Source organism: Trichosurus vulpecula, chromosome 2, assembly GCF_011100635.1.
Source record: "Trichosurus vulpecula isolate mTriVul1 chromosome 2, mTriVul1.pri, whole genome shotgun sequence".
NCBI classification, from domain to species: domain Eukaryota; kingdom Metazoa; phylum Chordata; class Mammalia; order Diprotodontia; family Phalangeridae; genus Trichosurus; species Trichosurus vulpecula.
In genome coordinates this window covers 388,775,976-388,788,729 of record NC_050574.1, presented here as the reverse complement: position 1 = coordinate 388,788,729, position 12,754 = coordinate 388,775,976, and the positions used below count along the sequence as shown (strand labels likewise).

The 12,754-nt window shown below is 36.7% G+C and overlaps 1 protein-coding gene across 4 annotated transcripts in view; it reads left to right on the top strand.

Annotated features, from left to right (window-relative positions):
- The window catches only part of TMEM131 (transmembrane protein 131), a 274,512-nt gene that overhangs the window by 155,613 nt on the left and 106,145 nt on the right, over window positions 1–12,754 (top strand). For all 4 annotated transcript variants that reach the window (XM_036743188.1, XM_036743187.1, XM_036743186.1 and 1 more), the window contains one exon: window positions 5,041–5,109. In XM_036743188.1, the coding sequence (XP_036599083.1) occupies window positions 5,041–5,109 (69 nt within the window). The remainder of the gene's footprint in view (window positions 1–5,040; window positions 5,110–12,754) is intronic.

The following is a 12,754-nucleotide window of genomic DNA, read 5'->3' as shown; positions in this document are numbered from 1 at the left end:
AACCTAGATTATGCTGTCCAGAAACTCAGACCCAAAAATTGATGCAAGGAGTTTTCTGAGAATTATATATCTCAAGCAGCCCATATCAGTCTTATCTGAAAACTAGCCCTATACCAATCCATTGGTTATTGTTTCCATGTTCCTTTAAATGTTCACAAATATTTTGAGGGGGGGGAGGGGGGAGACACCTTTTTTTGTGTGTACGTGATTTCAGGAAATTGCACCTGTTCACTCTTCCTCTCTTGGCTTGGAATTTTTCCTCTAATTAGAAATCAGATTAACTAATGTTATATCACGGTTAATCATTTTCATTTAATTAATTGGCATTATTTGAGTGTTTTTAATGTATAAAAATCTGTTTCCTCCTATATTTGGGGTCTAGTCCCAATTTGTTAGGCAATTGGCATGCATTGCTTAATAGATTGAAATGCTTGGAACCTTGAACCTTTGTTTTCTCAGTTATGTCATCTTTCACTCACCACAGCCTTAAGGTACGCAAAGAACTTTACACATGTCAGGTACTGACTGTTACCTATGCCTTGCTGTACCTGACAACTATGTGGCAAAGGCTTGTTTTTCTTTGTTAGGATGATTCTCAATTTTTTGCTTAGTGTTATTTTTCTTTACCCTTCAGCTCTTCTCTGGGTGCTTGAATACAGAGTGTAACTTTGGCATAAACTAGTAAGGAGGTCTGTTAGTACAGATAGAAACATATCCTTCATTGTGTTCAGTCTTTAATGTCCCACTCTTCTGTTTTTTTCAGAGTTGAGTGTTAAGGTAAAAAATTATCTCTTCTGTCTTCTTGAACATGTCACTGAGACATGTCACTGAGATTCCCATACCTGATGTAGTTGGGCTTTGGAAAATAGTATCAATTTATGCTGGTATGTTGAAGTCTTTCTTTTTCATTTGAGGTATTTTTAATTTACTATTTTGAAACTTTAGTTGGCTTACCAAATATCTTTAATCCTCTCCCTTCATGTAATAATCGTTAGTGTTTATATAGTACTTTTTTAAAAATCAGTTTTTTAATTGATGTCTTCTATTGTTCCATCGTTGTTTTGCCAACATTCCTCCCAATCCATCCAGTGTTTCCCTCCCTCCCAGAGAGCAATTCCGTATAAGAAATAGTGTTCAACATTTATAGACCTCTCACCTCTATGAAGGGGTAGTTTGGAGGTGTACTTTTATACCACTTCATTGGAATCATGCTTTATCATTTTGTTCCATTCACTTTTGATGTGCGTGTGTGTGTGTGTGTGTGTGTGTGTGTGTGTGTATGTGGTTCTTTCTATTTACATAGTTGTAATCATTGTGTATGTTGTTTGCGTGGTTCTCCTTACTTCATTCTGCATAGGTTCCTATAGATCTTTCCATGCTTCCCTGTATTCATCATATAAATAATTTCTTACAGCAAAATAATAATTCCGTTACATTCATGTGTGACTATTTGTTTAACCGTTCCCCAGCTGATGGTCATCTACTTTGTTTCAAATTTTTGCTATCGCAAAAAGTACTGTTATAAATATTTTGGTGTATATGAAGAATATCTTTTTATCAGTGGCTTCTTTAGGGTACAAACCCAGTAATGGAGTCTCTGACTTGTCATAGATATTTTAATCACTTTTTTTTGCATAATTCCATATTGCTTTCCAAAGTGGTTGTACTATTTAACAATTCCACCAACAGTGCATTAGTATGTTTACCATCTCACAACCCTTCCTAGTGCCCCTTTGAGCTTCCTTCTATGTGTTGTCTTCCCGTTAGATTGCAAACTCCTTGAGGACAGGTTTTTTCTTTTTCTTATTTGTATCACCATATACTTCGTGCACACAACAAAAGCTTAATAAATATTGTATATGCGTAGAAGATGTATTTGGCTATTGACATTTTTTGTTATCTTCATAAATTTGTGGGAAATATTGTTCTGATTTGCATTTCTCATTATTAATGATATGAAGCGTTCTTTCATGTGATTGTGAATACTTTGCAATTCTTCTTTTGTTTATTCACATTATTTGACTATATATATGTGTATATATATATATGTATATTTATTTATTAATTGTTTATATGTCTTGGATGCCAGATCCTTATCAGAGAAATTTGATACAAAGATTTTTTCCCTATTATCTTCTTATCCTGGGTGCATTAATTTTGTCTATGCAGCTTCTCAGTTCCATATAATCAAAGCTATGTATTTTATCTTTTGTAATTACCTGTATCTCTTGTTTGGTCGAGAGTACATCTTCTACCCATATACAGTAACACAATATAGAACAATACAATACAAATGTAATAAATATTTATTAATGTCCTATTGTATAACAGGCTATGTGCTGAGGCTGCAATACAAATAAGAAAAAGACAATCCCTGTGCCAACAGAGCTTAAATCTAATTGGAGAAGGCATTACACAAAAGGAAGCTGTAAACACACACACACACACACACACACACACACACACACACACACACAATCCCCCCCTTGAGGGTACCTAACCCCAAGGCATGATGATACTGTTTTGCTCTACACTTTGGCTCTCCAACTAGAAGGCAGAAGCAACAGAGATAATGATGAGGTGTGAGTACTAAAACTGATACAATGTCTGTGATGATGAGTTTTGTGGTAATGAGCTTTTCCTGCAAGGAAGGGGTGGGGGGAAAGAGGAGACTGATGAAGGTGGAATCATATCCAAAGAATACAGCTGGTACTATATGATCCATAAGTTATACAGGGTGTCCCTAGAATCTGGACACATGGGCAAAAATGCATATTTTCAAGAAATGAAATGAATGAAGTTTTCAACATTTAATTTAATTGGAATATTAACAAATAACATCTTAATTATGATTTCCGTCATTTGTGATGCAAAGGTTGATGCACTTTGCAAGATTCACGTGACCTCGATACAATAACTCCATATTACCATCAATTTAGCACATTCACTCTTTATGCATTCAGTCAAGTGTATCTGTGATTTTCATTGAGTACACCTTCTCCTTTAGCATACCCTAGAAAAAGAAGTCAAGGGGGCTAAGGTCTATTAATATTCCAAATATTTCAAAATATGCATTTTTGCCTATGTGTCCAGACTTTAGGGACACCCTGTATAGTGCTTTAAGGTTTGCAAAGTGCTTTGCAAATTTTATCTCATTTTATCATTATAACAACCCTTGGAGTTGCTTTTATTTTCCCCATTTTACAGGTTTAAATAAGACAGAGGTTAAATGACTTGACCAGGGTCACAATTTGTAAATGTATGAGGCCTTGAACTCAGGTTTTCCTTATTCCAGGTCCGGTGTTCCATATACTGTGCCACCTGGTTGCCCTTTATATGAACAGATTATTAGGTATATGCACATCTCCCATACAGTATTTATAATATTTGTACACTATATGCAATGCTCAGAATTTTCCAAAATGAGAAGTTAGTTACAGTGACTAATAAGAAATTACTTTCAGCTGCTTATCCTGAGGCAAGAAATTTCAGATTAATTAGCTTTTCTAATGATGAAAATCACCATCCAAAAACCCAATAGTGAGAGTCAAAGTGACATAGTAGAGACCTGGCTTTGGAGTCAAGAAGAACTGAGTCCAAGTCTGGGATAGGGGTCTAAAAGCTACCCTGAATTTACATGTGTTTATTTAGCAAAACTTCAGTTAGTAAACGTAGTAATGATGGCAGTGCTAGTAAGAATGGCTCCCCAGTCTACCCATCCACCCACTTCTTGTCTTCATAAGGACATCCCTCAGTCCAGTGATCTCTGCTACCAGGTAAAGATCCCACCAGGTTGGAGGAGCTTTGAGCCTCTTGAGCTCTGTGCATTCACATACCCATAGAACCAAGGGGCCACCCATATCACCAATTCAGAGCTTTACCTTATTACCAAATAAGGGAACCTTTGCTCTGTCTTTGTGGCAGGGGGCTTTCTGGGCCTAGTTCTTAAGCTTGAATTTCTTGACTATAGCACAGCTTATAGAGTTCGTCCTTGGCAATGTTATTTGTATCATTAAGCCTCCCTCCTCTCATCTGTGTTGAATTTGGTCATGGCCTCCCACAAAATGCCACCTTTGACACATGGACCTTATAACTCTGCACAAGTCACCTATCCTCTCATTGTCCCAGGTAACTTCAGAACAATGACTTGATGGGGGTTTTCTTACTGAGAATTTTTTTTTACCAATGAAATGACAGGTCTGATCTTCCTCTCTTACTCAAAAAAAAAAATCTAGTAGTATGTAATTTTGTTGTAATATGTCAGTGTTATTTTAAAATCTATATACTTATCCATAACTGAAAATACCTTTACTCAATTAATGTGAAGTCATATTTGCTATTTTCTATGCATACCCACACAAATCAGAGAAACTGTTTTCTATTACATTAACAAAATGCAGGTTTAACTATCTTCCTTTAAAATCATGTCTGAGTAACAAAAATTTCTGGTTTTCTTAAAGAAATTTCTTGTGGAAAAAAACTACAGAAGAAAACAGAACAAAAGCTAGAATCATAGACAAGCAAGACAAGTTTGAAAATTATGTTGAATTTATTCTGTGTTCAAAGAGAAATGCAAGTTCCATGTATAGAGATTTGTACTTTCATGTACATTCTTCTTTTTCTGTTTTTTTTTTTTCTATGTGGGAATACCCATTTTTTTTTCTTTTGGTATTTGTTAAGAATCTTTTTATAAAATATAATTTGAAAGAAAAGAAAGCTACTGCTTATTGAGCTTGGATTAGGGCAGAGTTCTTAGTCTTTTTTGCATCATGGACTTCTTTGGCAGTTTGATGAAGCCAAAGGACTCCTTAGAATAGTGGGGTTTTTTAATGCATAAAATAATACATATATATATACATATATATATAATATTTTACATATGACAAAGGAAACATTCTATTGAAATAATTGTCAAATTATTTAAAAAGAAAAACAAGTTCTTGCCCTTCTTTGCCTGGGTTAAGAATCTTTAGATTAGTGAAATGTGTGCTTTGAGAACTGGTTTTACTATAATCTTTTTTTTTTTTCTATTGCTTACAGTGTATCCCTATACCGGGGGAACTGCAGACCTATACGGTTTGAGCCACCAATGCTAGACTTCCATGAACAGTAAGTTTTAAAGATTTTTGTATTTTGTTTTCCTAAGAAATAGTGTTTTACGCATTTTATACCATCTTTTTATTCAGTTCTGGCATCGAACTAATTAGTGCTTCCTTTGGTCTTTTGTTGTTGATGATGATTAGAAAGCATTTCTTAAACTGTGTTCTTTGAAACCCTGGAGTCCCATGAAGAAGTCCATAAAGAAGAATGTTGCAATGACAAAAAGCGTACACAGGAAACTCATCCGTTTTTGTTGGCTGTATCAGTTGTATGCAGGGAAAGCCACAGAAAGAGAATTCAGTTAATTGACATAAAATTAAAGGTTCATATTTAGGTTCAAAAAATTAACTTCTCAGGTACAAAATGAAAGAGGCATTGTTAGGTTGCTATTGCTCTAAAGAAGATCTAAATATTTTATTGGTCTACAAGCTAATAGGAATTGACATTATGATATAGCAGTCAAAAAGCTAATGAGAGCTTAGGTTTCATTAAGAGAAAGCTAGCTTCCAGAATGAGGGAAGTGATAGTCCAAATATATTGTGGTATGACTACATCCATGTTCAGAGCATATTTAATTTAGTTCAGGGTCCTACATATTGGGAAGAAAATTGGTAAGTTGAAGAATGTCCAGAGAAGAACAGCTAGGTTGATGAAGGTTCTTGAAATTATGCTATATGAGAATTGAAGGAACTCAAAATGATTAACCTAGTACAGAGGTGGAGAACCTATGGCCTCAAGGCCACATGTGGCCTTCTAGGGCCTTGGGTGCAGCCTTTTGACTGAGTCCAAGTTTTACAGAACAATTTTATTAAGGGGATTTGTTCTGTGGAGTTTGGATTCATTCAAAGGCCTGCACTTGAAGACCTAGAGGGCCACATGGCCTTGAAGCTGCAAGTTCCCCACCCCTGACCTAAAGCATAGAGGGCTGGGGTGGAGGTTTGGGTATGATAGTTCTGTTATCAAAGAGGTATTATGTGGGAGAGGAATTAAATTTATCCTTGGCCCAAGGGAGGAGACCTGCTAACAGTGGGTGGAATTAAATAGAATGGGGTACTCGAGGTAGTAGGGATTCACAAGAGATCTTCAAGCAGAGGATCAGTGATGACCATTCAAGTAAAGTTTGAATTAATTTAGATGTGTAGTCAGTTCAGCTATACAGCAGCGTTAGCATTCCTAAAAATCATGGCATTATGTAAAATAGCTCAATAAAAAGCACAAGGGTTAAGAACACAGTACTCAAAATGTTCTCCAGGGACACTCAAAAAACGATTGAAATCTAACAAAAATGGTAGCATAGTTTTATTCATGCTAAAAGGCTAGGAAATACATAAATACTCTAGTAAGTAGTGGCGATACCTGTAGCCTTGGGCGGCTGCTCAGCTTACTCCTTAGTCCCCATAAGCCAGGACTGCAGGTGAGGGTCTGGGCAGTGTTGGAAGGTGGAGGGTTGAGAGGAATGCACAAGTGCTGGCCAGCCCTCATCCTCCCACTGCTTGTACTGCACCAGAAAATAGACAGTAAATATGGCATTTATGAAATGGATGTCAAAAGGGCTGCAGCTTCTAAGTTATTGTGAAGTGGTGCAGTTTTCTGCATTCTTACTGTTTCTTGTAGATAAAATTACACATAAATGTCAAATTCTTGTTACAAAGTATTTCCTAATATATCAGTCATATATCAGAATCATATATTATATATCAGAACTTCTTCCTATTTTAGTGGCTTTGCTGTATGATGTGTTTAGAATGATACAAGCAGTCTAGAAAGGGACCAGGATTAATTGTGGAAAGACTATTAGAAGAAATTGGGACCCTGATTTTGATCTACATCATCTTGGCATAGGATCATAGAATTTAAACCTGGAATGACATTAGAAAACATCTAGTTCAACCCTCTGATTTTACGATTGAGTAAAATGAGGCCCAGAGATTTCAAATCTTTTACTCAATTTTATACAGGTAATAAGTAGAAAAGCCCAAATTTAAAGCAAGGCCTTTGGACACCACTGTTCTTTGTGTAGAATTGAGTTGGGTATGATTCTCACATAAGGTGCAACGAGGACCCACATTCATATCCCCAGTCAGCCCCACCTCTTTTGAGAGGTAACATGATGCAGTGGAAAGAGCAAGTCCTTAGATGTACTTAGTACCTCAGTGACCTTGGGCAAGCTTTTTAACTTCTTGGCCTTAGCCCCTCCTCTGTAAAATAAGAATATTGAGCTAGAAGATTGCTGAGGTCCCTTATTGCCCTGGTTGAATTTATACTAGGAATTCGAGGGTTCTCTCAGCAATAATAAAGTACAATTATACTCGTATTAGTAACAAAATCACTTCATTATGTCAATATGTGCAGAAAAAGTCTTCAACAAAATATAGTACTTACCTGTATTTTAAACAATTATAACAAAACAAGAAGAAAGAAATGAAATTCCATTTCTCTGAAATATCTGGTAATTAACCTCCTAAAATAAACAAATATTAAATATAAATAGAAAACAAAGCTTATAGAAATAAATGACCTAAATAATTGGAGTGAGAAATTTGTTCGTTGGAAGGGATGTGTCAGTATAGTAAAAAGAATAAAAGACCCGAGTTACACTCCAGATTTAGTGTCAATACTAATCAAATTCCTGAAGGGATATTTTATAGAATTAGATGATCATCAAAGCATTTATATAGTGCTTCCCTATATTCTGGGCACTGTTATGGTGCCAGGGATACAGAGACAATAACAAACAGCACTTGCTGTCCAGGAGCTTAGGACAATAACAGAATTCATTTGGAGGAATAAAAGGTCAAAAGCATCAAGGAACAAAATTTAAAATAGGAAGGGAGGAGGTGTGGCACATCCATGCACGCACGCACACACAGACACACAACACACGCGCTAGTGCACACACATGATAATTATTAAAATTACTTGGTATTGGTTAAGAAGTAGAAATATGGTTAAGTTCAACTAGAAAAGCAAGACCTAGTGGTAGAGGTGTACCGCATTCTACTTTATGGTAAACTCAGCACCTCTCCTCTTAAATAGTCTTTCTTCTCTGGGTTTCATAACACTAATATCTCCCAGTTCTCTTATCTGTCTGATCAATCTTCAGTCTCTTCTGGCTTATTGATACATATCATGTATCCTAACAACCAGTGTTCCCCAAGCTTCTCTGCTAGGCCCCCTACTCTTTTCACACTACATGATCCCTCTTGATGGCTTCATCAGTTCTCAAAAGTTTAAATCACTCACAAATCTATACATTCAGCTTCATTCCTTCCCCTGAGTTTTAGTTCTGCATCAATACCTCCCTATTAGACATTTTAAGCTGTATGCCATGGAGACATCTCAAACTCAGCATGTCCAAATCAGAACTGATGATTTTTCCCCAAAGTCCACCATTCTTCCAGACTTCTCTATTTCTGTGGAAGGCACCACTATTCTTCCAAGCTGCCAGGCCAGTATCCTTGCCTTTTTCCTTAACTCTACTCTCCCATCCCATCTAGCCAATCAGATACCAAATCTTGCTATTTCTAGCTACACAGATGTCTCATATCCAAGCCCTTCTCTCAACTCACTCCCACCTTTGCTTTTCGGTCCCACTACATTCTTAGATGAGGTAGCCAGTTGTGGTAGATTTGCCACACACAACTACTACCTTCATTTAGCTCCTCATCACTTCTAACCTATCTTATTACAATAGCTTCTAATTGATTTCTCTGTCCCAGGAGTTTCACCACTTCATTCTGTCGTCGACATTATTGCTAGAGGTGATGTTCCTTAAGACCAAATCTAACCATGTCACTCCCCTACCCAAGAAATGCCTTTATTTAGCTCTTAAAGCTCTTTATAATCTATCCCCAACCTATCTTTCTAACTTCACTTGCCGTTTTCCTCCCTCTTGCCCTCTGTGATCCAGTCAAACTGGCTCTCTATTTTCCTTACATACTACAATCCATCCCCTATGTCCATGCCTTTGAACTGGTCATATCCCATACACATTTTTTCCTCACCTCCACCTCATGGGATGCCCCTCTTCCTTAAAGATACAGTTCAAGTTTTTCTTTGCAACAGGTTTGCTGCACAAAAACGGGCAGGGAAGGTTCAACATTAACATTGTTATTATTGGACACATAGACTCTGGCAAATCTACCACAACTGGCTACCTCATCTACGAATGTAGTGGGATCAAAAAGTAAACCATAGAAAAGTTTAAGAAGGAGGCTGCCGAGATGGGGAAGGCTCCTTCAAAAATTTCTGGGTTTTGGATAGACTGATGGTTGAATAGGAGCATGGTTATCGTGATTGATATCCCCGTCTGGAAATTTTGAGACCAGCATGTATTATGTGACCACCATTGATACTTTTGAACATACAAACTTTATCAAGAACATTATTACAGACACATTTCAGGCTGATGGTGCTGTCCAAATTGTTACTGATGGTATTAGCAAATCCAAAGAATGCCATCTTAAAGAATAAACAAGACCTCCCATGAGCATTCCCTTCTAGCCTACATATTAGGTGTGAAATAACCAATTTTCATTGTTAAGAGAATGGATTCCACTAAGCCACCCTACAGGTAATTTCTGAAGAAATTATCAAGGAAGTCAGTCCTTATATTAAGAAAACCAACTATAACCCAGGCACAGGAGATTTTGTGCCAGTTTCACTTTGGATTATTGGTAGCGTCTGGAACCAACTTCTAATATGCCTTGGTTCAAGGGATCGAAAATCATTTGTAAGGATGGCAATGATATTGGAACTATTCTGCTTGAAACTTTGGATTTCTTCCTGCCTCCAACTTGTCCAACTGACAAGCCCCTGCATTTCTCCCTCCAGCATGTCTGCAAATACTGGTATTATACGTGCTGGACATATGGACAGTGTGCTTCTAAACCTAGACATGGCGGTGAACTTTACCCTAGTCAATGTTATAACTGAAGTAAATTTTCTTGAAATGCACCATGAAGTTTTAAATGAGGCTCTGCATGGGGATAATATGGATTTCATTGTCAGATCTTTGTCTATCAAATATGTCCACTGTGGTAATGTGGCTGGTGATAGTAAGAATGATCCACCAACAAAAGCAGCAGCTTCACTGCATGCGTCATTGTTCTGAACCATCCGAGCCAGATCAGTGCTGGCTATGATCCTGTCATACTTATCACATTGTTCGTTAAGTATATTATTTGAAGGAGAAGATTGTCATTCTGGTAAGAAGTTGGAAGATAGCTCTAAATTCCTAAAATCTGATGATGCTACCATTATAAACATGATTCAGGAAAGCCTATGTGTGTAGAGAGCTTCTCTGATTACCCTCCTCTTTGCTTTTTGTGGCACCTGACAAAGAAGCTGGCAAGGTCACAAAAATCTTCCCAGAAAGGTAAATGAATATCCCTACCACCCCATTCTTAATCAGTAGTTGAAGATCAGTCTCAGAACTGTTTGTCCCAATTGGCCATCTGAGGTTAATAGTAAAAGACTTGTTAATGATTGCAGTTAATCATAGAAGCTTCAAAAGGAGAGGAATGTTTTTGTAGAATATTTGTTTTATGGTAGTTTTAAGTTACTAGTTTTTAATATTAGTCATTTTTAAATGGGCACAATTCAACCAAAAATCTGGCACAGAAATTGAAACCATTAAAATAAAAGTTTAATGTGAGGACAGGGAGTGTGCTTCATGCACCACCTTCTATATGAAGCCTTTCTCCAATTATTAGGGTCTTCCCTCAAACTTCACTGTATCCAACTACTTTTTACTTATTTGTATTTATTCTCTTCATGTTTATTCTGTTGTCTCCCTGATTAAAATGTAAGCTTTTAGCAAGTAGGGATTGTTTCATTCTTTATATTTGTATCTCTAGTACATAGCACAGTCCCTGAAACATAGGTGCTTAAGAAATACTTGTTTCTTGAGTTATGAATAGGGCAAGAATTGGTAACCAAACATGAGATAATAGAGGTCATAAGAGAGGGGGAGGCAACTGAATTACATTCAATTAAAAAGCTTTTTGTACCAGTAAGGTCAATTAGGCTAGAATCCTGAGAAAAATTCATATTAATGAAAAAATGTTTTCATAAGTCACCTGGTCAAAATATAAAATCTAAAACTCTACAGGGAACTCATAGAAATGTATGAGGCTAAGGGTCATTGCTCAATAAATGGTGTTCCAGGGATGGAAGCAAAAAGTTTTCAAAAAGTGGAATATAAACAGTTAACCGCATTAAAAATAGGGCATTCAAAATCAGTAATAACCTGAGAAATAAGATTTAAACCATCCATTAAGCTAGCTGTGATTCTAGAAGAGAGGAATACTGCATATTGAAAGGGTATCATAAGATAGCCAAGCAAATTTACTTCTGGTGGCATTCTTCAGAGATGCTAGAAATTCATTCTGGAAAATAATTTGAAATTATATAAGTAAAGGTACTAAATTTCCCTGTGGACATAAACATTTATATCTCTATTGATTGTGATAATAAAAAATCTGGAAATATAATATGCTTAACAATTAGGTTATAGATGGATAATTTATTGTAGCAAAGTATTAAAATGTTGTCATGCCATGTGAGTGAATATGAAGAACTACTACAAGTATGAAAAAGTTTGTCTGAAGTGGTATGGAGTTAAGGAAGAAAAAAATATATACATATGTGTATGTATGTGTATAGATATATACATATATATATTGCTTACAACAGTGTAAATAAAAAGCAGTGTTGAGTGGTTATAAAACTTTAGTAGAGTTCCGTGACCAATGTTAATACTAGACTGTCAGAGTTAGTCAGCAAGCATTTATTAAATGTCTATTATGTGCCAGGCACTGGAGATAGAAATAAAAACCCCCACTCAAAAAAAAAAAACCAAACCAGTAACAACAACCCAGTCCTTCTTCTCAAGGAGCTCACATTCTAATAGGGGAGACAGCATGCACACACCTATGTATAAATAAGATAAATTGGGATTGAATTGAGGATTGTCTCAGAGGGAAGGCATTAATATTAAGGAGGACTGGGAAAGGATTCTTTTAGAATATGGGACTTTAGCTGAGACTTGAAGAAACCCAGGAAAGCCATGTGGCAGAGATGAAAAAGGAGAAAGCTCCAGGCATGAGAGACAACTACTAAAAATGTTGAGTCAGGAGATGGAGTGCCATGTTTGAGGAACAGCAAAAATCCTGTCTCACTGTATCACAAAGTAGTTGGAAAGGAGTAAGATGTAAGAGTTGAAAAGTAGGAAGAGGCCCATTTATGAAGGACTTTAAAAGCCAAACAGAGGATTTTATATTTGATCCTGGAGGTAATAGGAAACTACTAGAGTTTAATGAATGGGTGAAAGGGGTGATATGATTAGATCTGCACCCTAGGAAGATTAATTTGACAACTGAGTGAAGGATGGACATGAGTGGGGAGATACTTGAGACAAGGGGACCAGACAGCAGGCTATTAAAATAGCCCAGGAATGAGGTGTTGAGGACTTGTACTAGGGTGATGGCATTTTTAAAGGAGAGAAGGAGGCATATACTAGAGATGTTATGTAGGTACAGTAGACAAGACTTGGCAGCTGATTGGATATGGGGGTGATAGAGTGAGGAATCAAAGGTGATGCCTATGTTTTAAGCCTGGGTGACTGGGAGGATGGTGGTATATCCTTAAGAGT